The 27220-nt window shown below is 42.4% G+C and overlaps 1 protein-coding gene across 1 annotated transcript in view; it reads right to left on the reverse strand.

The window, feature by feature from the left end:
* Positions 1-1171: 1171 nt before the first annotated feature.
* Positions 1172-27220, reverse strand: part of THBS2 (thrombospondin 2) — a 59606-nt gene continuing 33557 nt past the window's right edge. The window contains exons 11-22 of the mRNA XM_003421983.4: positions 26630-26757; positions 26386-26538; positions 25653-25871; positions 14265-14372; positions 13384-13543; positions 10578-10696; positions 9407-9641; positions 7519-7746; positions 6741-7012; positions 5766-5863; positions 4177-4316; positions 1172-3035 (exon numbers count right to left, since the gene is read on the reverse strand). Coding sequence (XP_003422031.2) covers positions 3028-3035; positions 4177-4316; positions 5766-5863; positions 6741-7012; positions 7519-7746; positions 9407-9641; positions 10578-10696; positions 13384-13543; positions 14265-14372; positions 25653-25871; positions 26386-26538; positions 26630-26757 — 1868 coding nt within the window. The 3' untranslated portion in view covers positions 1172-3027. The remainder of the gene's footprint in view (positions 3036-4176; positions 4317-5765; positions 5864-6740; positions 7013-7518; positions 7747-9406; positions 9642-10577; positions 10697-13383; positions 13544-14264; positions 14373-25652; positions 25872-26385; positions 26539-26629; positions 26758-27220) is intronic.

The following is a 27220-nucleotide window of genomic DNA, read 5'->3' on the forward strand; positions in this document are numbered from 1 at the left end:
CTCTCTCTCTCTCACACACACAATACTCTTTCTTCTATTTTCTCTTCCCTTCTCTTCTCTCTCTTTCTCTCTCTTATTCTCTCTGTCTCTCATTCTCTCTCCCTCTCTCTCTTCCCCTCTACACCTCCCCCGTCTCTCTCATCTTTCTGCTATATTTGATTCTGCTATAATGTTCAGGAATCCCTAAAAATACTTGGGAACTTCCAAACTACTGTGTTGTTTTTCCTATTCTCTCTCCAGTAAGTTGGAAATTTATTCTTGTGTGCATCATCACAAAATGTACACTTACTAAATCTTTGCTCTTCCCCCTCCTCTCCCTGGGCTGGAAGGTGGAGGAGTGCAGAGAAGCACAGCTCTCTGTGTCAGTGAGAGGTGTCCCTCCTGTCATTCTGCTTTTCTAAATCATTCCTGGAATACCTGCCAAACCTGCTGCAGAATCCTGCTCCCTTTTCTGATAGCGAGAACGGCAGGAGGCTGAATTGCTATGTGGCTGTACCAGCACAACACTGGGCAACTCAGAAGGATCTACTGAGACCTAGGTGAAATGGAGCTTCTCCATTTTATCCCGAATGGTAGAAAGGGAAAACCGTAACAAACTTCATGCTTGTTTATGTTACCCACCCCATTGCTGTCGAGTCGATTCCAACTCATAGTGACCCTACAGGACAGAGTAGAAGTGACCCATAGGGTTTCCAAGGAGCACCTGGTAGATTCAAACTGTCAACCTTTTGGTTAGCAGCCAAATGCTTAACCACTACACCACCAGGGTTTCCTCATTTAGGTTATAAGGGGCAAAATGCTCATTCCCCCTTGGTTGAATTTTTTTTGTTTCCCCCAGCAGAAACCCAGCCAATTACCTTTAAAAAAGGGAGAGAGATCCGTTTATAGAAAACCTTTTTACAATTTATTTCCTGTTATTGATTTTTAAAGTATAAAAGGGAGGCTCTAGCTAGATGTAGGGCATCAGTGGTGAAAGTCTGACCATGTGAACAAATAAATAAATATTTACAGTCTTTGGCAAACAAATGAAGTTTCATCCACTTGTACTAGAAGCTTGTTAAAAAAAAATAAATAATTTACAGGAAAATATGGTACATTCTGAATATTAACAGCATCATCCCACACCACTGTATTGTTTGACCAAACAACCACAAAACAGAAAACCCACTCATTCTTTATGATCCTTACATTTAATGAAGTCTCCCAACCCTTTGCTGGTCTTGGGACTACAGTTCCACAAAATAAAAAAAAGAAAAAAAGAAAGAAGTGGCAGCAAAAGAAACAAAACAAAATTAACCTCAAAGGAAGCAACAAAAATAATTTTATCAAAACAAAAACGAAATCTGTAATTAAGACTAATGCTATGGATCCTTTCTACTAGACATGGAAATGAGATCACTATTAACAGAAAGGGGAGGAAGAGTCACCCCATATCAGACAGACAAGACAAACTTATTAAACCCCTACATAGAGTGCGATTAATATTTTTTTAAGAAAGACCATGCAACTTAAAGCCAAAAAGAAATCAAACTTTTGTACATTACTGCATGACTAGTTAATCGGTGTGTCTTTTAACAGTAAATGCTGGTATTTCTTCAGTATTAAAAAAAAAAATCCTATATACAGCAGAGAGGTAACAGTAAAACATACGATATTAAAATTACTGTCAATAGTATATATTAAGGTTCCATTTATAAACTCTTCATTATTATTTATTTACCTATTACATTTTACAGCATGCTTTATCATGACAACATAATATTACTAAGCCTTGTATGCTTGCAAGCATATTTCTTGCTGTAACACTATATATTATTACATACTGGTTATAAGTTCATTTCTAGAAATTATACCACCTATGTATTACTTGACACATCTAAAATAAGTTACTGGCAAATGGGGTTGCATTCTATATTCATTCAATAAATATTAACAAAACATTTATAACTGGAACCTTAATGAAATGTGTTAGTGAATTAGGTAAAAGCAACTATTCCATAGTTCCCAAAGCCTAGAATAGGAATTATATGCCAAAGTGCATTTGCTTATGTGTCTGCTTGTCTGTTCGCTAGTACCAGAGATTGAGAAAGAAGCCCAAGCAAAAAGTTCTGGTGGCCGTAATGCAAAACCAAATGGCAAGTAGCCAAGAATTCTCTCAGTGCTAGAACAGCAGAAGTGACCAGCTCAAACTAAGGCACTTTGCTCTGCTAAACTAACACTTGAGTTGGAATTTGCCAGTCCCAGGCTCACGTTTAGAATCTAGTTCAACCCTTTTCACAAGATATTTACAAAAAGATAATCCTTCCTTGATTCAATTACATCTCTGCATAATGTGTGTGGGGGTGGTTCATTGTAGGAGAAGAGGAGAATGGGGGGTATTCACTTATTTTTGTAATTATTTTTTATGTTCCAATTAGTTAATTGATATCTTCCATCATTTGAGATCAGGCTATAGTCTGATATGATTATCGTTTTCTAGCCTCTTCCTTACTATGGCATTGCCTCAGACATTCATTGACCCTGTTTTATAATTGACCTAATATGATTTGTGTGTTATTGTAGAACAGCTCTATTCCAAGAATAGTGACAACTTTAAGCAATGAAAGTGATTTAGCAATATTTTTCCTGCTTAATTTATGATAATGGTATATGCACAGTACTCCCTTCAACTCCATATACACATAAATACAATAAGTAATTACATTTTATATGTAAACGTCATTCTTTTTTAAACACACAAGAAAGAACAATGCATGTCATACTCCATTTTCACTCTGCATAGAGTCACATACATTATCAAACTGTTTTCCTATAATGGGTTGGAATCTCATCTTTGGGTTTCATTAACATTTATCCTATGAAGGCACTTGGGTTTGGGGTTGATGACAGGAGATGAATAACCATTCAGAGTTAAGGGCAAGGGGCAGGAGGTGCTGCTAAGAGAGAGAAGCTGCAAGTGCCAGGATGAATTGAGGTGTCTGGGTAACAGCATGTACAGTACATGGCTGGAAATGCAGCAAATCTTGTTTAGATATCTGAAAAAAAAAAAGATAAACTGAATTAGGATGATAGGGTCATGGCTTTTGTTTTGCCTATAACCTAAAACATCATTATTTCAATATAAAAAATGACATCCACAATATAGATTGATGGGTGGTTGGGTGAGTGGGTGAATGTATGGATGGATCATTGAATGGATAAATGGGTGGGTGGGTGGATCATTGGATGGATGGATGGGTGGATGGGTAAACAGATGCGTGGATGTATGTATGGATGAATAGATGGATGGATGGACAGACAGATGGACGGACGGACAGATGGATGGGTAGGTGGGTGGTGGGTGGATGGATAGGTGGGTGGATCATTGAATGGATGGATGGATAGATGAGTGGATGAATGGATGGATGGACGGACAGATGGACGGACAGACAGATGGATAGGTACGTGGGTGGTGGGTGGATGGATCATTGACTGGATGGATGAATGGGTGGAAGGGTGGATCACTGAATGGATGAGAACATGAAATGTCTTGAAAGGCAACCTAAGATAGGGAAAGGAAAACTTCACCAGAAGCAAGAAGTCAAAATTCTTTTACACCTTTATTATCTGTGCGCTTGTCAATGTGTGATTTTTGAGACACATCTCTGAGCCTTGCTAACATCATCTGCCTGCAGGATGATGTTTTCATATCTTCTAGAAGGCATGGCATTGGACCATATGAGACCTCAAGTTCCCTTCCAGGTCTATAGTCACATGACCCAAATATGCTCTAGATAAATAACTAAAAAGAAACCCTTCCTCTCTTCCCCGCCTTCCTCTACTTCCCTGCCTTCCTCCCTTCCTTCCTCCCATTCTTTATTCCTTTCCTAATTTTTAGCAAGGGTAGCAATCTAGAATGCCTTTAAGAGTCCAGCAGGTAAGGGAATAAGAAGCTGTGGATACAGTGAAATTGGGGTGGGTGGGGCCAGTGAATAACTGGAAAGTGTCCTGCCAAAGGCGTGCAAATTCAATTTAAAACAAACAAATAAACAAAAACCATGCTGGCCAAACAAAACATCTGCTAGGAATGGGTCCCCAGTTTATCATCCCAATTCATAGCTTTTGTGAAAGGAAAAGTAAGCGTGTGTTTCATCCCCAGCTGCCACACTACCCCAGTGCATTGATTCTCATACCCACCTCTGCATTCATATCTGAGGTCCGAGAAATAGACCATCTCTTGAGAGAAGACAAACAGGCCTAGCCGCCCTCCAGCATAGGTTTGGTCGTAGATAGGCCCTGAGTCAGCCATCACCTGTTTTCCTTCATGCACTAACACTCTAAAAAGGGAAAGAAGGAGATATGTGAACTCATGAAGCAGATTCACCAAACACTAGGTGGTCAGTCGTTGTAAGAGCTGTTGGCACGGGAGAGTCTAAGAGTCTCAGCTCGTGGATTCAGCATAACCTCTAGGGAGGGGGCGAGCTGCTTACTTTCTCCTTACAACCACAGGCCAACTCAACACTCTCCTCCTTTCTCTTAACTCATGTCAGCACCACAGTCAATCAATGCATAGCAATCACCCACAGAGAGGTCGACCACAGTCTTTGCTTTTGAGAACCCACAGACAGTTTGATTGAGGGAAGGGCATCCTCAGTCTCCCCCAGGTGGAGCCAGGTGCGTCCTCCTAACCTGTTGGGTGCCATTTTATTTACATGTTGTCACGCTTCTCAGACCTTCACCTTGTATTAAAATCATAAGCACACCTGAGTTTCTCCCACTAGACTGAGTGTTCGAAAGTAGAGACAGGGGCTCTACCCAACATGGAGAGGGCAAGCCAGAAACCATGTTCTCCCTGTGCCACAGCACTTTCTGCAGGTGCTCACCTGCTCATTATAGTAAGGCTCCTATGATGAAGCAACGAGAGAATAAGTGGAAGGCTCTACAAGGAGACATCACATCCCTACACCACCTGGCTCCTCACCTGTGCAGGTGGGTTTATACCTACAATGGACATGCTTGTTTCCAGCATCTATGGAGAATCCAAGCAGGTCATGGTTCTTATTAACTAAGTCTAACTTTAAAAAAAAAAAAATTTAAATTTAAATTGTCCACATTTTCTTTCAATCAAAATTAATTACAAATGCCATCAAGCCTAGAGAAAAAAAAAAAATCTGTGGAGCTGATAACTGTTAAAGTTATTTTAAAATGTGTTTTAAGTTCAGCCATTTTACAACATCATGAAGAAGTATGAATGTGTTCTCCAGCTAATGCACATGCTAATATTGCAAAGATGCAGTTATTTTAATTGCACTTTCTTTTCCACATCCAGAGTAGTATTTAGGAGAAAGATACTCAACATTCTCCAAATGATTTTAACAAGACAAGTCTTAGATTCTCCTCTTCAAAAATATTTTTAGAAATAACACATACAGATGTGGGACAAAAAAGGGAACGTTTTTAAAAATGAAAAATCTGAAGAAGAACGCATACATTAGAATTCATATTGGCTATGGTTGGAGGTTAGAATCCACCCAGAGGCACCAGAGAAGAAAGACCTGGCAAGCTATTTCCAAAAAAATCAGATACTGAAAACCCTATGGAGCACAATTGTACTCTGACACACATGAGTCGCCATAAGTCAGAGTCAATTCAACGGCAACTGTTTTTTTGTCTATTAATATTTCTTTAATTTGTCTATTAACATTTAGACTTGAAGTCAAGTGGAAAGAAGTTCCCAGAATGGTCATCATTTGATAGAAACCTGGAAGGAATCGAGATGCCCTCACCTTATGTAACCTGTCTTGGGTCTATGAGTAAGATGCCACCTGTAAGCCGTGAAATCTTTCCAGCCAATATTTTTGGGGTCGTGCCATAATGTGCGCACCTGCAGAAGAAGAAAATATCACTACTGAGCACAGCCAGTAACCTGGGCTTCAAAACACTTCATAACACCGACAGGGAAATACACAGTCTTCCCTATGCAAATGAGTCCTCGAGGTGCATGTGGCTGCATCGCTCTCATGCATCTCACAGAACACATCTCCTCCTGGATGGATCCAAAATCCATATATAAGCAGCAGTGGCGCCCAGTGTGAGGAACCCAGGCCTGAGTCAGAGTCACAGCCTCACATCAGCATCTGCTACTTTCCCAGTGAAGACCTTGGGCAAAATTTTTAAACTTTTTGAAACCCAGCTCTGCCTGTCTCTAGGGAAAAAAAAAAAAAAAAAATTGCCATCAAGTCGATTCTGACTCATAGCAACTCCACAGGACAGAGTAGAACTGCCTCATAGGGTTACCAAGGAGCAGCTGGTGGATTCGAAATGCCAACTTTTGGGTTAGCAGCTGAGCTCTTAGCTACTGTGCCACCAGGACTCTGGCTATCTCTACAAGAGGGCAGAATGTGACTAATTTGCAAGCGGGCTGCCAATTGTGTTCATAAAAGCAGAAGGGACAGTCCTTTATAAAGCAGGCACTCAATAAAAGATGACTACAGTTATCGTGTTTGAGTCCAGTGGGCTCAAACATACCAACGGTCATGAAGATGGCACAGGACTGGCCAGCATTTTGTTTTGTGATACGTTAGATCATCATGAGTCGGAGCAACTTAATAGTAACTAGCAATAACAAAATGATTGTCATGTTTTAGGTAAAAATAAATAAAAACAGAAGTTGGGGTGTCTTTAGAATGGCTGAAGCATGTGCGTGGTATCTGTGAAGTGGTATAAGGAGGAGCCATGTCTGCCCACCTTGTGTTCCTCACCTGGCCCTCCGTGTTCCCCGTGTGCCACAGTGCATTCCGCAGGTGCTCTCCCGTGCCCGTCGTGGAGTTGACCACTTTGAGAGACACCCCTGAGTAGCCATATGCCCGCGTGGGCTTGTCCTCCCAGTAGGTCTGAGTGACCTGCTTCCACATCACCACATAGAATCTGCTGCTGGACTGATAGCCAAAGACAAAGCCAGCATAATCGTCGTCCCGGTCGGTATTGACATAAAACGTGCCACTGAAGTCGACAGACCCAAATTCATCGAAACCTGGATTCAAAGGGAAGGCGTTCTGTCACAGGATGTAGTCAGACACACCATCTAAGGAAATTCCCAAATTATCCCTGGGATGACGTGAATGCAGGTATGAAGAGATTGGGACAGGCTCCCCTCCTCCACCCAGCCCATGTTCTGCTGTTGTGAGTTTGATTAATTTTTCCTGATTTTCTTTAAGGGGGGGAGTTACATTTACAGAACAAGGGGAGGACTTTTTTTGTATTACATAATAGATATTTTAAAGTACAAATCCAAAAATTAACACACATGGGGGTCACCATGGGTTGGAATTGCCTTTGGAGAGGCAAATCCACGGGTCCCCAAGTTTTTCTACTTTAATTATTTATGTCGACAGTTCTACACACCATGAGTGGATGGAGGCTGGCAGAAAGACCACACTAAACCCATCTCCATTATTTTAAAGAGCAGCTTGTGTTCCTGCGGTCATTTGATCATGGCGGGATCACAATAGTCCCACACACTGTATCTTGGAGGCTCACCTACAGCGATGCCAGGGTCAGAGTTCGCTGTCTGAACCAGCTCCTTGCCTTGGTGACGGATCACCCAATTGGGATCAATTTGAGTGGTGCCTTTGGGGTCCAGGTGGACCATCTGGAAGTTCCTGAAGTCAGTCTCGCTGATGGCATTGTTTTCAGGACACACATCATCAATGTCTGGGACACTGTCATTGTCAAAGTCGTCTTTGCAAGCATCACCCCGCCCATCGCCTATTCACAAAGGATGAAACAGAAACAACAAATCAGAGAGTTGGTCATCACTGGCCTTGCTAGGTCTGAGAAAAGTTCGTGCATCATCCTCTGAAAATTTAAGGTTAAACGTTTCACGGCATTTTGTGGATTAACGCTTAGTGATCTCTAAGACTTTCAGTTGAATGCTAGGAGAAGTCTTGATAAGCTTTTCAAAACATTGCTCTGGTACATAGTACAGCAAAGGAGAAATGAAGTCAAATCCCACCAGAGACTTTTCTCCCTTTTCTGACTCAGCACTGGGGTATGGGGTCTGAATGACTGTTGTCAGGGAACAGCAAGCTCAGTCTCTAACATTTTACCCTGGTAGTTCCCAGCACATCTATCAGCATCTTTCTCTTCCTCTCTGCCTCTAATCTACTTGGAATTTAAGGCAGAACTTGTACTAGAAATGATTTCTCCTGGGGAGATATGAACTCCAAATTTTTCAGGGAGGTGGTAGTAGGGGGCTGGGAGTGCAGGGGTAAGTGATCCATACACCACCCTGGTGTATATGGGAAGAAGAACCATGTCGCCTCAGCAGCTATCCAGCTCCATGGTAACACTGATCATCCTACAGGCTATGACTGAGTTAGCCCATTTTTGTGCCAGTCGTTTTAGGAGAAAAAGATACAAAGTTTGATGGACTCTCCCATCACATTCTTAAACTCCTTTTCCATTCTTTTCAATAGCTTGCACTGCACACCAACTGTGTGTGGCAGGCACATAATCCTGCACATGGAAATCTTAAAAATACTGAAATACTCCCATGTGTGGGAGCTTCTATTCCATCCCACCACTTCCCTGGGTGAAAGGTCTGGCATATGCTCCACCTGCCGGCAAACCCACCGCCCTCTATGATCTGGATCCAGTCTGTTTTCCTACCAACCAATAGCTTCGTGCTTCCTGTTAAATCCCAGGGAGGGTCCTCCAGGCTGCACTGTGGATCTTGGTGTTTTCCCATATCCTTCTTAGCCCCTTATGATGGTTTACTAAGGATCTGTGTCCTCAGCAAGTCCACTGGAGCTGGCCAGGATGGCTCACTAAGACACTCTTTGCATCTTCAACTGGAAGTCAGACAGCCTCAGATGGCCACTGAGCCCAGCCACACCCCTCAGTTGTTACATGAAGATGGGGCATAAAAGGCTGCAGAATCCTGATGGTCTCAGCCTCCCCAGGACCCTATGCTGCTGGAGACCACTAATTCATATTAACCCAGGTAACATAATTGTTTTCCCTTTATGCTCCACACTCCTGCCATTTTTTGTTTGCTTAGCCCTTAGAAGACTAAGTCCTCAGTGACCTCACTGCCATAATACACTGAATCACTGTTTCACGTTATGTTTAAACTGATATTTCTTTCTTAGAGATTGTCCGAAGTTTGAAGATTGGTATAAAGACGCTGACACTTTCCCTCATCCCAACGTACATAAGCAGATCCCTGAGGCATATCATCTGTTGAACAATACACACAGAAAGAGCTAAAAATGCACGGAGCAGGAAAGGAACACTGCCCTTTCAGCGTGGCTGCATCTCCCTACCAGGAGTTTTACAACAGTTTCATCACACACACATCCCTGTCTTTGCAGGACTGTTCACAGGGAGGTTTCCACCGTACGAAAGGACCAGAAACAGCACCTACCATCTGAGTCCTCCTGGTCTGGGTTGAAGACAAGCCTACAGTTGTCCCTGTCATCAGGGATACCGTCATTGTCGTCATCCGAGTCGCACGCATCGCCTTTGCCATCCCTGTCATGGTCGGCCTGGTTGGCGTTGGAGATGTAAGGGCAGTTATCCTGGTTGTTCTGGTGACCATCCTCATCGATGTCCTCATTGTTGTCACACTGGTCCCCAACAAGGTCATTGTCCACATCTGTCTAAGGGGGCACAGCAAGAGGAAGGCAGCAGTGAGCATTCATGCACTGAAGCAGGGAAGACTCACAGAGGTAGCGCTGAAGAACCAGCACGGGGTCTGGTTGTACAGTCTAAGAGGACAGGATGGTGGAGAAGGAATGGTTCCCTTGAGACCACATGACTATCGGATATCAGAGCAAGGACTTGAATCCAGGGTTCTCAGCCCTGCCACCCTCCACGCTATGCACCCCTCTACAGGAAATCACTTTCATATGTCAGACTTGTGTGTCTTCATAGGAAGAAACTAAATGCTACAGAATGAAAGGCCATGTTTACATCATCCACTGCCACACAGTGCACGGTCTGTATCAGCGTGTTATATTCCCACTCACTGCATCCAAAGGCAAATCTGGAAATGTCGCCAATTCCTACATTTGCGTCAGGGAATTCAGAGAGTAATACACAGAGACCCCATCCCTTTAGATAGAGTGAGGCTACATATCGACTCTTCTGGGACTCGCCACTGGGATGCAAGAGACATGCATAGCTTTGAGTCCAGCAAATGTTCCCAGTTAAAATTATTGAAAATCCTACATTGTTGTATCTTGGCAGAGTTAATAAATGACGATAAAGGGATATCTATATTTATAAAACCTAAAAACCAAACCTTTTGCCATTGAATTGATTCTGGCTCATAGTAACCCCATGTCTTACAGAGTACAACTGTGCTCCATAGGGTTTTCTTGGCTGTAATCTTTGGAAGCAGATTCTTTCTTCTGTGGTGTCACTGAGCAGGTTCAAGCTGCCAACCTTAAGGTTAGTCATCAAGCACAAACCATTTGTGCCATCTGTGTCTGCATCTACATCTGTATGTATGTATCACTGCACATGCATATACACAACTGGTAAGGACCTCAGACCCCCCACACAAACTTCTCCTTATAGGCACAAGCAGTTACCTGGTCAGGATTGTGCACAAGGGGACAGTTGTCACAGTGATCCCCCACCCCATCGCCATCGGTGTCTCTCTGGTCAATGTTGTAGACATAGGGACAATTGTCTCGCTCATTGAAGACATCTATAGGCGTTCAAAGAAAGAAATGGAAGCACGGTGCATTTAGGAAAATGTGCTGCTTTTCCTATTTGCATTAAATAACTTCCAACCAAACTTTTCTTTAATTAAAAAAAATATGGTCTAAGAATATGGTAGAACTTAAAGATGATTAGATTCATGAGAGAACATAGATCATATTTCACTTTAAAGTCCAAATGTCCTTAGTTTAAAACAGAACCAGCTCTTGAATATTCCTGGGTAGGATTCCACATAGGAGGAGTCATTAAATGTGTTGTCACAGTGTAAAACTCTGCACTTAACTATATTGGTTATTTCCCCTCAAAGAGCCACTCAGAAAATATGTACTGGGTTCCTCAGAACTGTTTAGCTCCCAGGTTCTGATGCCTCATCAACTACACGAGTGCACATTTGTAGGAAAATAACAATGCAAGATTTATGGGATTTTAGATGTAATATGTATTTGAAGGAATCTGAAAATAGACAATGGATTCTGCTAATATTGGAGCTATGAATAAATACGCATCAGCAGCCATACCACAGTGACACATATGAAGAACCAAGAGTCCAGAGTGAAGGGATCAGGCAGAGTTGAAAGGTCAGCCTCATTCTCAGTCAGGCAGAGTCTGAGCAAGGATGAAGTGGCCAAGCAACAGGGATCGAGGTCAAGAGAGAAAGGATTCCCTAAAAACAGACTCAGCATCAAATAGACAACCTAAATCACAGAGTGGAGGAGGTCCCCTGATGCCTCAGAGCCACCGGCAAGCATGTGATTCAGATGCTCTCTCAGAGGCGCGGTGGAAGCAGAAATTGGTGTGGAGTTTCTCGAAAAGGTGATGTTAAAATACACACTACGATAGCTCCTAGTGGGTGCAGAGTTTTTGTGTGGAATGACAAAAAAAAAAAAAAAATTTTGGGAAAAGATAGTGGTGATGGCTGCACAACATGGTGATTATCATTTTTAAAAAACCCACCGCCATCAAGTCAATTCTGACCCCTAGTGACTCTATAGGACAGAGTAGAACTACCTCAGGGTTTCCAAGGCTGTAATCTTCATGGGAGCAGACTGTCATATCTTTCTTCTGGGGAGGAGCTGCTGGATTCTAACTGCCTGAATATCACTGAATTGTGCACTTAGAAATGGCTAAGATGATGACAAATTTTGTCATATGTGTATATAAAATAATCTGAAAAAACACACCATGAGACAAAAGAGTAGGTTACAGTGAGCCAGAGGGGCTGCGGCTGGCGATGGCTGGGAATACCAGGACCAGAGACACAGAGCTGAGTACCCAGCAGCTCCCAAAGAGGCTAACCGACTGCCTGCTGTTTCCCTGGAGATGTTGCTCGTCTCTGCACCCGGTGGAAAGGGGTGAATGAAGGAGCTGACGCCCTGCTGTGGGTTTAGGGCTTATTTGGGGAAGTCACAATGAGCTCAAGCATAACAACGATTGTAAGGATGGCTCAGGACCGGGCAGTGTTTTGTTCTGTTGTGCATAGGGTCACTATGAGTCGGAACCAACTCCACGGCACCTAACAACAACAACAGGGCTTCAGAGTAAGAGGGCAGTGTTCTATTTACCTGTCAGCAGGTGTGACATCAGAGGTGACCATATGGGAAACTCCTTTAGGAGGTGCTTTTCATGGAGTGGCTGTTCATGGAGTGACTAGAAATAAAGACGTAGATAAAAGCGCCCCGCAAGAGATCACACAAAAAGAGGCAAATGGCTGCTACCAGACTTTTTCAGAGGTGCAGTTTGGTGAGAAAAGGGCTGGGCTCTCGGAACTTTGAGTGGGTGGCTGTGTTAGAGAGGAGGCCATGAGGAAGGTCAAAGGCACAGGACTCGGGGGCTGGTTTGGAGAAAGGAAGATGCCTGATGTAATGTTGTTGTTGTTGGCTGCCAATAAGTCGGCTCTTAACACACGGTGATCCCACACACAATGGAAAGAAATGCTGCCTGGTCCTGCACCATACCCATGATCAGTTACAGATTGGACCATTGTGATCCATAGGGTTTTCATTGGCTGATTTTCTAAAGTAGATCACCAGGCCTTTCTTCCTAGTCCCTCTTAGTCTGGAAGCCCCACTGAAACCCGTTTGGCATCACAGCAACACATAAGCCTCCACTAACAGACGGATGGTGGCTGTGCACGAAGCACATTGGCCAAAATCAAACCCAGATCTCTCACACTGAAGGTGAGAATTCTATCACTAAACCACCAATGCCTCACCTCAAATACATAGTTTTCTAAAAGGTGGTCCTGAAGCTGATGACTGCTGTCATGGACCACAAGAAAAGACAAAGGCTAAAGGGGCAGAATGAGGGTAGGCTTCTACAAGCACAGTTTAATGAATCATTTAATCTTATACAGGAATCTCTGGGTGGCACAAATGGTTAAAGCAGTTGGCTGCCAACCAGAAGGTTGGAGGGTCAAGTTCACCCAGACGTGCCTCAGAAGAAAGACCTGGCAATCCACTTCTGAAAAATCAGCCATTTACAACCCCATGGAGCACAATTCTACTCTGAAACATATTGGGGCACCATGAGTCAGAGTCAACTCCAGGGCAACTGGTATATCATTGTATGGGTGGAGTTGAGCTCAATCCGTAAATACAAGCTAACACGTGAAGTTTGTAAGCACTTCTGATGGTAGCCTTAGAATGCATGTATGATAGTGAGTGCAGGACTGACCGTCCCCGTCGATGTCCATGGAGCAGGCATCACCCTCGCCATTGTTGTCGGTGTCGATCTGCGCTGGGTTGTGCACGTATGGGCAGTTGTCACAGCGGTCCCCAACCTCATCTTTGTCATAGTCAAGCTGGCGGGGGTTGAATAGAAGCTGGCAATTGTCCTGGGAGAAAACAAGGACAGAATTTAAGAAAGAACACATGAATGCTTATTTGATTTCTTATAATATTGCTCAGGGCTTATAAGTTATTTGCTCACAGTAGGTAAAAATAACCAACATAGGAATAAAAGAAAACACATGAAGTCTTTCAGCTCTAGTGAAATGCTTCCTTGATACCACATCATTTTAGTCTCTTGTATGCATCCTTCCCCTGTTAAAAACTTTGAGATTTTCTAATCCAAAACTGACACACCATATACGTCACAGTGAGAATAGATCCATAAATCTCAAATCAATGAATGAATCAATGAAAGTCAGATGTAGGATATCTGTGAGCGAAAATACAGGCAACCTATCCCTGTTAGTGCCATAGTATGTGCTAATCTGTCAAATCATTGATGTTCTGAAAAAATTTTCTCAGAAAAAATGAAAATATTGTCACAAAGTCAAGTATATCACTCATGGTGGTAATAGCATTGCCCATTACTGGCACCTCCCTACAAAGAAGGGAGGTGGACATGTTCCTTTTTATGTAATTAAAGTGAACCATGTGAGCGGAAACATTCCTAGCAGGGCACTCTAGACAGCTCCAGGCGCTGGTGAACCTGCCGTGTGACTAGTCTTCCTTATTAGTGACTCTGAAGAATCAGTGATATTGACCACCGATCTCCTGGCCACACTGCTCCTGAAGTTGAGAGTAGGGTCAGTGGCTGCACCAGCCTACCTTTTCATCGCTCACGCCATCATTGTCATCATCCTCATCACAAGCATCCCCAATTCCATCCTTGTCGAAGTCTTCTTGCCCAGAATTAGGCAGATGGGGGCAGTTATCCTGCAATTAAAGAAATGTAATTTTTTTTTTCAGGTTGATCTAAGAGCAAAGTCTTTCTTTTTTTTTTTTTTTTTTGTACTTTAGATGAAGGTTTACAGAGCATATTAGTCTCTCATTAAACAATTAGTACACATATTGTTCTGTGACATTGGTTGCCAGCCCCATGACATGTCAACACTCTCCCCCTCTTGACCTTGGGTTCCCCATTACCAGCTTTCCTGTCCCCTCTTGCCTTCTTATCCTTGCCCCTGGGCTGGTGTGCTCATTTTGTCTCATTTTATCTTATGGGGCTATTGGAAACCCTGGTGGTGTAGTGCTACAGTTGTTAACCAAAAGGTTGGTAGTTCGAATCCACCAGGTGCTCCTTGGAAACTCTATGGGGCAGTTCTACTCTGTCCTGTAGGGTTGCTATGAGTTAAAATACACTGGACAGCAATGGTGTTTTTTTGTTTTTTTCCTTAAATCTTTGGCTGAAGGATGAACCTCAGGAGTTACTTCAATACTGAGCTGTCCGGTAGGCCATACTTTGGGGGTTTCTTCAGTCTCTGTCAAACTAGTAAATTTGGTCTTTTTTTTTTTTAAATAATTTTTATTGTGCTTTAAGTGAAAGTTTACAAATCAAGTCAGTCTGTCACATATAAGCTTATATACACCTTACTACATACTCCCATTTACTCTCCCCCTAATGAGTTAGCCCGCTCCCTTCTTCCAGTCTCTCTTTTCATGACCATTTTGCCAGTTTCTAACCCTCTCTACCCTCCCATCTCCCCTCCAGACAGGAGATGCCAAGACAGTCTCAAGTATCCACCTGATACAAGTAGCTCACTCTTCATCAGCATCTCTCTCCAGCCCATTGTCCAGGCCCTTCCATGTCTGATGAGTAGTCTTCGGGAATGGTTCCTGTCCTGGGCCAACAGAAGGTTTGGGGACCATGACCGCTGGGATTCTTCTAGTCTCAGTCAGACCATTAAGTCTCGTCTTTTTATGAGAATTTGGGGTCTGCATCCCACTGTTCTCCTGCTCCCTCAGGAGTTTTCGGTTGTGTTCCCTGTCAGGGCAGTCATCGGTTGTGGCCGGGCACCATCTAGTTCTTCTGGTCTCAGGATGATGTAAGTTTCTAGTTCTTGTGGCTCTTTCTGTCTCTTGGGCTCATAGTTATCGTGTGACCTTGGTGTTCTTCATTCTCCTTTGATCCAGATGGGTTGAGACCAATTGATGCATCTTAGATGGCTGCTTGTTAGCATTTAAGACCGCAGATGCCACGCTTCAGAGTGGGATGCAGAATGTTTTCATAAAAGAGTTTATTATGCCAATTGACTTAGAAGTCCCCTTAAGCCATAGTCCCCAAACCCCTGCCCTTGCTTCGCTGACCTTCGAAACATTCAGTTTATCCTGGAAACTTCTTTACTTTTGGTCCAGTCCAGTTGAGCTGACCTTCCCTGTATTGAGTATTGTCCTTCCCTTCACCTAAAGTAGTTCTTATCTACTAACTAATCAGTAAATAACCTTCTCCCACCCTCCCTCCCTCCCCCCTCTCGTAACCACAAAAGAATGTTTTCTTCTCAGTTTATACTATTTCTCAAGAACTTATAATAGTGGTCTCATGCAGTATTTGTCCTTTTGCATCTGACTAATTTCACTCAGCATAATGCCTTCCAGGTTCCTCCATGTTATGAAATGTTTCACATATTTGTCACTGTTCTTTATCGATGCATAGTATTCCATTGTGTGAATGTACCATAATTTATTTAACCATTCATCTATTGATGGACACCTTGGTTGCTTACAGCTTTTTGCTATTGTAAACAGTGCTGCAATAAACATGGGTGTGCATATATCTGTTCGTGTAAAGGCTCTTATGTCTCTAGGGTATATTCCGAGGAGTGGGATTTCTGGGTTGTATGGTAGTTCTATTTCTAACTTTTTAAGAAGATTTCCAAAGTGGTTGTACCATTTTACATTCTCACCAGCAGTGTAGAAGAGTTCCAATCTCTCTGCAGCCTCTCCAACATTTATTATTTTGTGTTTTTTGGATTAATGCCAGCCTTGTTGGAGTGAGATGGAATCTCATCGCAGTTTTAATTTGCATTTCTCTAATGGCTAATGATCGAGAGCATTTTCTCATGTATCTGTTAGCTGCCTGAATATCTTCTTTAGTGAAGTGCGTGTTCATATCCTTTGCCCACTTTTTGATTGGGTTGTTTGTCTTTTTGTGGTTGAGTTTTAACAGAATCATATAGATTTTAGAGATCAGGTGCTGGTCGGAGATGTCATAGGTGAAAATTTTTTCCCAATCTGTAGGTGGTCTTTTTACTCTTTTGGTGAAGCCTTTAGATGAGCATAGGTGTTTGATTTTTAGGAGCTCCCAGTTATCTGATTTCTCTTCGTTATTTTTACTAATGTTTTGTATTCTGTTTATGCCTTGTATTAGGGCTCCTAAGGTTGTCCCTATTTTTTCTTCCATGATCTTTATCGTTTTAGTCTTTATGTTTAGGTCTTTGATCCACTTGGAGTTAGTTTTTGTGCATGGTGTGAGGTATGGGTCCTGCTTCACTTTTTTGCAAATGGATATCCAGTTATGCCAACACCATTTGTTAAAAAGACTATCTTTTCCCCAATTAACTGACACTGGGCCTTTGTCAAATATCAGCTGCTCATATGTGAATGGATTTATATCTGGGTTCTCAATTCTGTTCCACTGGCCTATGTGCCTGTTGTTGTACTAGTACCAGGTTATTTTGACTACTGTGGCTGTATAATATGTTCTAAAATCAGGTAGAGTGAGGCCTCCCACTTTCTTCTTCTTTTTCAGTAATGCTTTACTTATCCGGGGCTTCTTTCCCTTCCATATGAAGTTGGTGATTTGTTTCTCCATAACTTTAATAAATGTCATTGGAATTTGGATCAGAAGTGCATTGTATGTATAGATGGCTTTTGGTAGAATAGGCATTTTTACTATGTTAAGTCTTCCTATCCATGAGCAAGGTATGTTTTTCCACTTACATATGTCCCTTTTAGTTTCTTGCACTAGTACTTCATAGTTTTCTTTGTATAGGTCTTTTACATCTTTGGTAAGATTTATTCCTAAGTATTTTATCTTCTTGGGGGTTACTGTGAATGGTATTGATTTGGTGATTTCCTCTGCGATGTTCTTTTTGTTGATGTAGAGGAATCCAAGTGATTTTTGTATGTTTATCTTGTAACCTGAGACTCTGCCGAACTCTTCTATTAGTTTCAGTAGTTTTCTGGAGGATTCCTTAGGGTTTTCTGTGTATGAGATCATGTCATCTGCAAATAGAGATAATTTTACATCTTCCTTGCCAATCCAGATGCCCTTTATTCCTTTGTCTAGCCTAACTGCTCTGGCTAGGACCTCTAGCACAATGTTGAATAAGAGCGGTGATAAAGCGCATCCTTGTCTGGTTCCCGTTCTCAAGGGAAATGCTTTCAGGTTCTCTCCATTTAGAATGATGTTGGCCGTTGGCTTTGTATAGATGGCCTTTATTATGTTGAGGAATTTTCCTTCAATTCCTATTTTGCTGAGAGTTTTTTTTTTTTTTATCATGTATGGGTGTTGGACTTTCTCAAATGCCTTTTCTGCATCAATTGATAAGATTATGTGGGTTTTGTCTTTTGTTTTATTTATATGGTGGATTACATTAATTTTTTTTCTAATATTAAACCAACCTTGCATACCTGGTATAAATCCCACTTGGTCGTGGTGGATTATTTTTTTGATATGTTGTTGAATTCTATCGGCTGGAATTTTGTTGAGGATTTTTGCATCTATGTTCATGAGGGATATACGTCTGTAATTTTCTTTTTTTGTGGTGTCTTTACCTGGTTTTGGTATCGGGGATATGTTGGCTTTATAGAATGAGTTAGGTAGTATTCCATCATTTTCTATGCTTTGAAATAGCTTTAGCAGTAGTGGTGTTAACTCTTCTCTGAAAGTTTGGTAGAACTCTGCAGTGAAACCGTCTGGGCCAGGGCTTTTTTTTGTTGGGAGTTTTTTGATTACCTTTTCAATCTCTTTTTTTGTTATGGGTCTATTTAGTTGTTCTACTTCTGATTGTGGTAGTTTAGGTAGGTAGTGTTTTTCTAGGAATTCATCCATTTCTTCTAGGCTTGCAAATTTATAAATGTGTTAGAGTACAATTTTTCATAATAATCTGATATGATTCTCTTAATTTCGGTTGGGTCTGTTGTGATATGGCCCATCTCATGTCTTATTCGGGTTATTTGTTTCCTTTCCTGTATTTCTTTAGTCAGTCTGGCCAATGGTTTATCAATTTTGTTAATTTTTTTTCAAAGAACCAGCTTTTGGCTTTGTTAATTCTTTCAATTGTTTTTCTGTTCTCTATTTCATTTAGTTCAGCTCTAATTTTTATTTTTTGTTTTCTTCTGGTGCCTGATGGATTCTTTTGTTGCTCGCTTTCTATTTATTCAAGTTGTAGGGACAGTTCTCTAATTTTGGCTCTTTCTTCTTTTTATATAATGTGCATTTATCAATATAAATTGACCTCTGAGCACTGCTTTTGCTGTGTCCCAGAGGTTTTGATAGGAAGTGTTTTCATTCTCATTGCATTCTATGAATTTCTTTATTCCCTCCTTAATGTCTTCTATAACCCAGTCTTTTTTCAGGAGGGTATTGTTCAGTTTCCAAGTATTTGATTTCTTTTCCCTGATTTTTCTGTTATTGATTTCCACTTTTATGGCCTTGTGGTCTGAGAAGATGCTTTGTAATATTTCGATGTTTTGGATTCTGCAAAGGTTTGTTTTATGACCTTATATGTGGTCTATTCTAGAGAATGTTCCATGTGCACTAGGAAAAAAAGTATATTTTGCAGCTGTTGGGTGGAGTGTTCTGTATAGGTCTATGAGGTCAAGTTAGTTGATTGTAGCAATTAGGTCTTCCTTGTCTCTATTGAGCTTCTTACTGGAAGTCCTGCCCTTCTCTGAAAGTGGTGTGTTGAAGTCTCCTACTATAATTGTGGAGGTGTCTATCTCACTTTTCAGTTCTGTTAAAGTTTGTTTTATGTATCTTGCAGCCCTGTCATTGGGTGCATAAATATTTAATATGGTTATATCTTCCTGGTCAATTGTCGCTTTAATCATTATGTAGTGTCCTTCTTTATCCTTTGTGATGGATTTAACTTTGAAGTCCATTTTGTCAGAAATTGATATTGCTACTCCTGCTCTTTTTTGATTGTTGTTTGCATGATATATTTTTTCCATCCTTTGAGTTTTAGTTTGTTTGTGTCTCTAAGGTGTGTCTCTTGTAGGCAGCATATAGACGGATTGTGTTTTTTTATCCAGTCTGAGACTCTCTGTCTCTTTATTGGTGCATTTAGTCCATTTACATTCAGTGTAATTATAGATAAGAATGTGTTTAGTGCTGTCATTTTGATGCCTTTTTGTGTGTGTTGTTGACAATTTCCTTTTTCCACATACTTTTTTGTGCTGAGACATTTTTCTTTGTAAATTGTGTGTTCCTCATTTTCATAGCAGTCAAATTTATGTTTGCTGAGTTGTTATGTTTTTCTTGGTTTTTATTTTGAGTTATGGAATTGTTAGACCTCTTTGTGGTTACCTTAATATTTACCCCTATTTTTGTAAGTAAAATCTAACTTGTGTCATCCTATATCACCTTGTTTTCCTCTCCATATGGCAGTTCTATGCCTCCTGTATTTAGTCCCTCTTTTTGATTATTGTGATCTTTTACATAATGACTTCAATGATTTCCTGTTTTGAGCATTTTTTTCTTTTTAAAATTAATCTTAATTTGTTTTTATGGTTTCCTTATTTGGTTTGATATCAGGATGTTCCGTTCTGTGACCTCGTGTTGTGTTGGTATCTGATGTTATTGATTTTCTGACCAAACAATTTCCTTTAGTATTTCTTGTAGCTTTGGTTTGGTTTTTGCAAATTCTCTAAGTTTGTGTTTATCTGTAAATGTTTTAATTTCACCTTCATATTTGAGAGAGAGTTTTGCTGGATATATGATCCTTGGCTGGCAGTTTTTCTCCTTTAGTGCTCTATATATGTTATCCCATTGCCTTCTTGACTACATGGTTTCTGCTGAGTAGTCTGAACTTATTGATTCTCCTTTGTAGGAGACCTTTCTTTTATCCCTGGCTGCTTTTAAAATTTTCTCTTTATCTTTGGCTTTGGCAAGTTTGATGATAATATGTCTTGGTGATTTTCTTTTTGGATCAATCTTATAATGGGGCTCGATGAGCATCTTGGATAAATATCCTTTTGTCTTTCATGACGTCAGGGAAGTTTTCTGCCAACAGATCTTCAACTGTTCTCTCTGTATTTTCTGTTATCCCTCCTTGTTCTGGAACTCCAATTACACGCAAGTTATTCTTCTTGATAGAGTCCCACATGATTCTTAGGGTTTCTTCATTTTTTTTTAATTCTTTTTTGTGATTTTTCTTCAGCTATTTTTTATATTGGTGTCAATTGCTTTATCCTCCAACTCCCCCACTCTGCATTCCAATTCCTTGATTCTGCTCCTCTGACTTCGTACTGAGTTGTCTAATTCTGTAATTTTACTGTTAATGATTTGGATTTCTGAACGGTGTCTCTCTATGGATTCTTGTAGCTCATTAGTTTTTCCACTATGTTCTTGAATAATCTTTTTGATTTCTTCAACTGCTTTATCAGTGTGTTCCTTGGCTTTTTCTGTAGATTGCCTTATTTCATTTTTGCAGTCATTCTTGATGTCTTGAAGCATTCTGTAAATTAGTTTTTTATATTCTGCATCTGGCAATTCCAGAATTGTATCTTCATTTGGGAAAAGATTTTTATTCATTAATTTGGGGGAGTTGTAGAAGCAATCATGGTCTGCTTCTTTATGTGGTTTTATATCGACTGTTGTCTCCGAGCCATCTATAAGATATTGTAATGATTTATTTTATATTTGCTCAGTGAGTCTTATGTTGTTTTGTTTTCTTTCAATATACATAGGTGGGCTACTAGATTGCGCTGCCTTGATTGTTGTAGGCTTTGAATCACTTATGTCCTCTTACCAGCTGGTTTGGGCTGTTACCAGAAATATAAGCCTAAGAGTCCAAGGAAATGTAATTTTAACTTAATTAAAGGAAGTGTAATAATTCTGACCCAAACCATGATATATTCAATGGCCTCATATGCATGTGAAAGCTGGACAATGAAAAAGAAGAGAGAAGAAGAATTGACACATTGGAATTGTGGTATTGCAAAAAGTATTGAATGTACCTTGGTCAGCCAGAAGAATGAACAAATCGGTCTTAGAAAAATATAATCAGAATTCTCCTTAGAAGTGAGGATGATGAGACTTTGGCTCCTTACTTTGGAAGCACCATTAGGAAAGACCAATCACCAAAAAAGGACATCATTTTTGGTAAAGAGTCATTGGAAAGAAGGAAAACCATCAGTGAGATGGACTGACACAATAGCCACAAGAAGGGACTCAAAAAAACCAATGATCATGAAGACAGCACAGGATAAGGCAGCATTTTCTTTTGTTGTACATGCGGTTGCCTTGAGTCGGAGATGACTTGATGGCAACTAACAACAACAACTGTAATTCTAAAAGCATTCTCAAAAGCTCCTTTCTTTCAGTAAGATGTGTAAAATGAGACAATCAGCATGAAGAGGTAAACCTCAGACGTGTTCTCAGAGGGACATGCATGACTTATCCTGGGGCTTAATTTGGGGATTGAGTTTGTGTTGTTGTAACAACATCCTAGTTGTCCATTTTGTAGAATTTCAGGCAGGAACTTAACTTCAAAAATGGCTCATCATAACTCATATGTGTGAGTACATGTGTATATTCATTTTACTTGGATCCACAATCAACAAGCCATGGAAGCAGCAGTCAAGAAATCAAAAGACGCATTACATTGGGTAAATCTGCAAAGGACTTCTTTAAAGTGTTGAAGAGCAAAGATGTCACCTTGAACACTAAGCTGTGCCTGACCCAAGCCATGGTATTTTCAATCGCATCATATGCATGTGAAAGCTGGACAATGAATAAGGAAGACCGAAGAAGAATTGACACCTTCGAATTGTGGTGTTGGCAAAGAATATTGAATATACCATGGGCTGCCAAAAGAGCAAACAAATCTGTCTTAGAAGTACAACCAGAATGCTCCTTGGAAGCAAAGGTGGCAAGACTGCATCTTACATACTTTGGACATGTTGTCAGGAGGGATCAGTCTCTGGAGAAGTACAGGGCAAAGTACAGGGTCAGCAGAAAAGAGGAAGACCCTCGATGAGGTGGATTGACACAGTGGCTGCAACAGTGAGCTCAAGCATAACAGCAATTGTAAGGATGGCGCAGGACCGGGCAATGTTTTGTTCCATTGTGCACAGGGTCGCTATGAGTTGGAATCGACTTGACAGCACCTAACAACAACATGTGTATATAAAACCAAACCAGCTAACATCGAGTTGACGCCAGCTTGAGGCACCCCTGAGCTGCAGGGCTGGAGTATATGTCTTTCTTTCCAAGTGCTGCCCTGGGAATCAGTTCTCTATTGCAGGGAAGTTGAGACAAAAGGAACTTGTCTTTAAGCCCTGGATGCCTGAGAAGTTGCCAAGGAATGCCAGAAACAATAAAGAGCCAGCCCTCAGTGTAAAAGCAGGGTGGGATATTTGTGTCCCCTATGCTTCCCACAGCCTTCAAGTCATAAACCAACAAGCCAGGGCCACAAACTGTGACCCTCATCAACCAAAAGATTCAAAGGAAAGAGCCTTCCGAAGGAGTCCCTGACCTGTTCAGAAAGGGAGACATAGAACCTGACGTTATGTTCTGTAATTCAGCTCTTGGCAATAAGTGTGTAACACATATAAGAAAAATGAGAAGAAAGAAGTCATCTTGTTTTCAGTCCAAATATACTATAAGCCAGAACAGAGCTGTGCAGACATTAGTAACTTAAAGGAATGGAAACATCAGAAAAGAGTAGACACTGAAGCGTTTGCTCTAGTGACAGTAACACGTACCTTGGGGAAGCCCAGGGTGGCCCCCAAGCAGAGTCAAGTGGACAACTGGTCTCCTCAGAAGCAGCATGTGGGGGCGTTGGGAGCCAGTGCTTCAGCATTACGGAGGAAGAGAAGAGCATATATCACTCGTGGTGGGGGACACAGACCAGGGTGGGGTGAGCTAGCCATGGAAGGAAGGAAGGGCTCAGCAACTGGGCTGCAGAGTTTGTATGCAGACCTCCAGACGAGCCGCAGGGCTTCTTAATCAGTCTTACTTTTAAATCTACTTATTCTCATAAATTATATATATATATATATATAATACATATATATATATATGTATGTGCGTGTGTATATATACATATGTGTGTGTGTGTGTGTGTGTATACAAATAAAACCAAATCCGCTGCCATTGAATTGATTCTGACTCATAGTGACCCTATAGGACAGAGTAGAACTGTCCCATAGAGTTTCCAAGGAGCGCTTGTAGGATTTGAACTGTCAGCCTCTTGGTAAACAGCTGTAGCACTTAACCACTTCACCACCAGGGTTTCCTCTGTGTGTGTGTGTGTGTGTGTGTGTGTGTGTATGGAAACACTGGTGGCGTAGTGGTTAAGTGCTACAGCTGCTAACCAAAGGGTCAGCAGTTCAAATCTGCCAGGTGCTCTTCGGAAACTCTATGGGGCAGTTCTACTCTGTCCTATAGGGTCCCTATGAGTCAGAATCAACTCGACGGCACTGGGGTATATATACACCCTTTGCCATCGAGCTGATTCCAACTCATAGCAACCCTATGGGACAGAATAGAACTGCCCTATAGGGTTTCCAAGCAGTGGCTGGTGGATTTGAACTGCAGATCTTTTGGCTAGGAGCCATAACTATTAACCACGGTGCCACCAGGGCTCTAAGTAAATGAATGTTTATACTTTCAAATGGTATTTTTGTAAGCTTCTAGCATTTGCAATTTTGAAGTTATTAAAGCATAAAACTGCACTAAGATTTTTTGGGGAGACCCTGTGAACTGAACTGAGTGTGGCCCCCAAAAGTCTATGTCTGTGTTCTGATCTCTGGAACATGTGAATGTTGCCTTATGTGGTGTAAGATGTGATGAAGCTAAGCATCTTGGAGCTTATTCTGGCTTACCCAGATAGGCCTTAAATACAATCGTGTGTATCCTTATGGGGGGGGGGGGCTTTTGAACTGACAAGCAGAGGAGAAGTTGATGTGATGCTAGACACGGAGATTGAAGTGATGCCACCACAAGCCATGAATTCCAAGAAATGCCAACAGCCACTAGAAGCTGGAAGAGGCAAGGAAGCATCCCTGCCCGCCTCCAGAGCCTCCGGAGCGAGCATGGCCCCGCCGACATCTCAGTTTTGGACTTCTACCCTCCAGAACTATGAGACAGTAAGCTTGTTTTGTTTTAAGCCACCAAGTCTGGTCTAATTGTTACAGCAGCAACGTGAAGCTAATGCACTCTTTATAGTCCCTGAGAAGGCCCATCCTCCTTTTGCTGCAGTGCTAAAGGCTCTCTGTGGAGAAAAGCAAACACTAGTAACCATGGTCTGGCTCCATCCACCCAAGGACATGTTAGCCTCCACACTTTGGGACCACCTGTGAGCCTGAGTTCCACCATCTTCTTGCCTTCTCCTCCAGCTCCAAGTCTCTCTTTTTACTTCAACAAATGTTTGTTAAGACCCAGGGCTCTTCCCCATTCCCAGAATAAGCACTGCAGCTGCTTTCACACTAACCTGGGAAAGTAAGGGCATGAATGGAGAATGAACTCCACCTGGTAACCCCAGTCCACCGTGAAGACATCTGAGAGTTGCTGGTGGGAGCCCTAGCGTCACCAACACCCTCCCTCCTTCATCCCACCAGGGCAGACAAAACGTGCACACTCTGGGGTATGTCATTGTCTACGAGAGGAACTTCATGAGGATTGTAGGGTGGGACTTGGAAAGACTGCGAGTTTCTCATTGTTTGGGACAATGAATCATTTCAAATCTGCCATGAAAGACCCATCCTGACTTGACTGGAGTTGGGGCTGTTTAAGCATTTGAGTCATAGTGGTGCAAACACACTCAACTGCTAAATGAAAGGCTGGAGGTTCAAGTCACCCAGAGGCACCTCAGAAGAAAGGCCTGGTGATCTACTTCCAAAAAATCAGCCACTGAAAACCCTGCAGAGCACAGTTCCACTCTGACACACAAGAGTTGGCCATGAGTCAGAGTTGACTTGATGGCACCGGGTTCGCTGGTTGTACTCTGTCCCAGGCCCTGGCAATCACTTCCCACACAGCCCACCTACCTTGATGCAGTGATAGGTGGCGTTGGTGGCACAGACAAGGTTCTTGTTGGGCCAGCCATCCAGGTCCGAGTCCTCCCCGCAGATGAGGCCGTCCCCGGCGTACCCCGTCTGACACTCACACTTGTACATGGGGTCACTGAAGTGGCCCAAGTAGATGCACTCGGCATTCCTGTGGCAGCGGTGTGTCTTGTCTTTGCAAGGGTTCTCGGGTTCACACACCTGTGGGGAAGGCAGCTGTATGAGGCTTGGGTCGGCACCGCAAGCACACATGCACGTGTCCTAGATTCTGTCCACTGGGCTGCTGTGGGGACTACAGCCACAGCGCGGAGAGCAGGTAACCTGGAATTGTGGGTTGCTGGGGCTCTCCTCAGTAAGTTCCTGGAGCAGTCGAAACATTTCCGAGCCTGCAGAAGGCTCACGTGTGGTGTTGCTGATATTTAAGGAAGTAATGAGGCCCTAAACCTTGTGGGTTCTTTGCACTACAACTCAGGCGAAGTTCACTCTACTCATCACTCTGAGACAGCGTTTTCTCAGCTTCCAGAACAGAACGTAAGTACTTCCTCTGCCCTTATCTCTCTTATCAATGCTGGATGCTGAATGTTGCTCCTTGGTCTTCTCTATCCCACCCTCCTTATTTTTGGACTTTTGCCTGAAGGAGGAGCAGGAAGAGCGGGAGAAGAAGAAGGAAGAATGGGGCCGTCAGTGGTACATGAAGACAGCCTGCCCCACTCACCTGCTTCTCTGTCCTGGCTGCCTCCAGGCCGACCCCAAATGGCTGGCTTCCCCTGTAGCGTGGGGGACAAGGCAGGCAGTGGAAACCAGGGTTGGTGTTCATGCAGCGGGAAACCTTGTTTGTCGTGAAGCAGATGTCTGTGACAACAGCACACTGCAGGGGACAAGCAGATAGCAGGTAGTGGGGCTCTGGCCCCCGTGTAAAGTCCCCCACCCCATCATGGGCCAGGAAGGGGGACCCCCACCTCATCTAAGTCCTCGCAGTGGGTGCCGTTGCCCAGGAAGCCAGGTGGACAGGACCCGCAGGACCAGGAGCCATCGGGGAAGCTGTTGCACTCTGCTCCCGGGAAGCAGGGGTTGGACAGACACCCATCTGTTGAGGGGGGGCAGGGCAGAGTCAGGTTCAACATCACCCTGTTCTAACCAGGCACAGAACTAACTCGGAAAAATAAAAAGACTACTGGGCCTGTGGAAGTGCTTCATTTTCACACTGCCAAGTGCCTGCAATATGGTCATTGTAAAACTGTGAGTTAGGAATTCTCAGGTAGACTAACACTGGGCCACCATCAAAAGGTGTGATCTCTAAGAAGATACTGTCAAGTGGTCTAAGTGTCATAGATTACAACAGAACGTGGACATCGAGGTCCCTAGTCTACACGCTGTACGAGGTCCCTAGTCTACATGCTGTTCAGCATTGTGGTCAAATTTTGTGTTCCCCATGAAAACACGGAAGGCACAGCACACCAATGGTAACCATCATGAACACCCTAATGTCACTGAACCGTACTGTGAAGAATGTTGAAACGGCAGGTGCTTTCTGACATTTATATTTACCA

This window comes from Loxodonta africana, chromosome 1, assembly GCF_030014295.1.
Source record: "Loxodonta africana isolate mLoxAfr1 chromosome 1, mLoxAfr1.hap2, whole genome shotgun sequence".
NCBI lineage: Eukaryota > Metazoa > Chordata > Mammalia > Proboscidea > Elephantidae > Loxodonta > Loxodonta africana.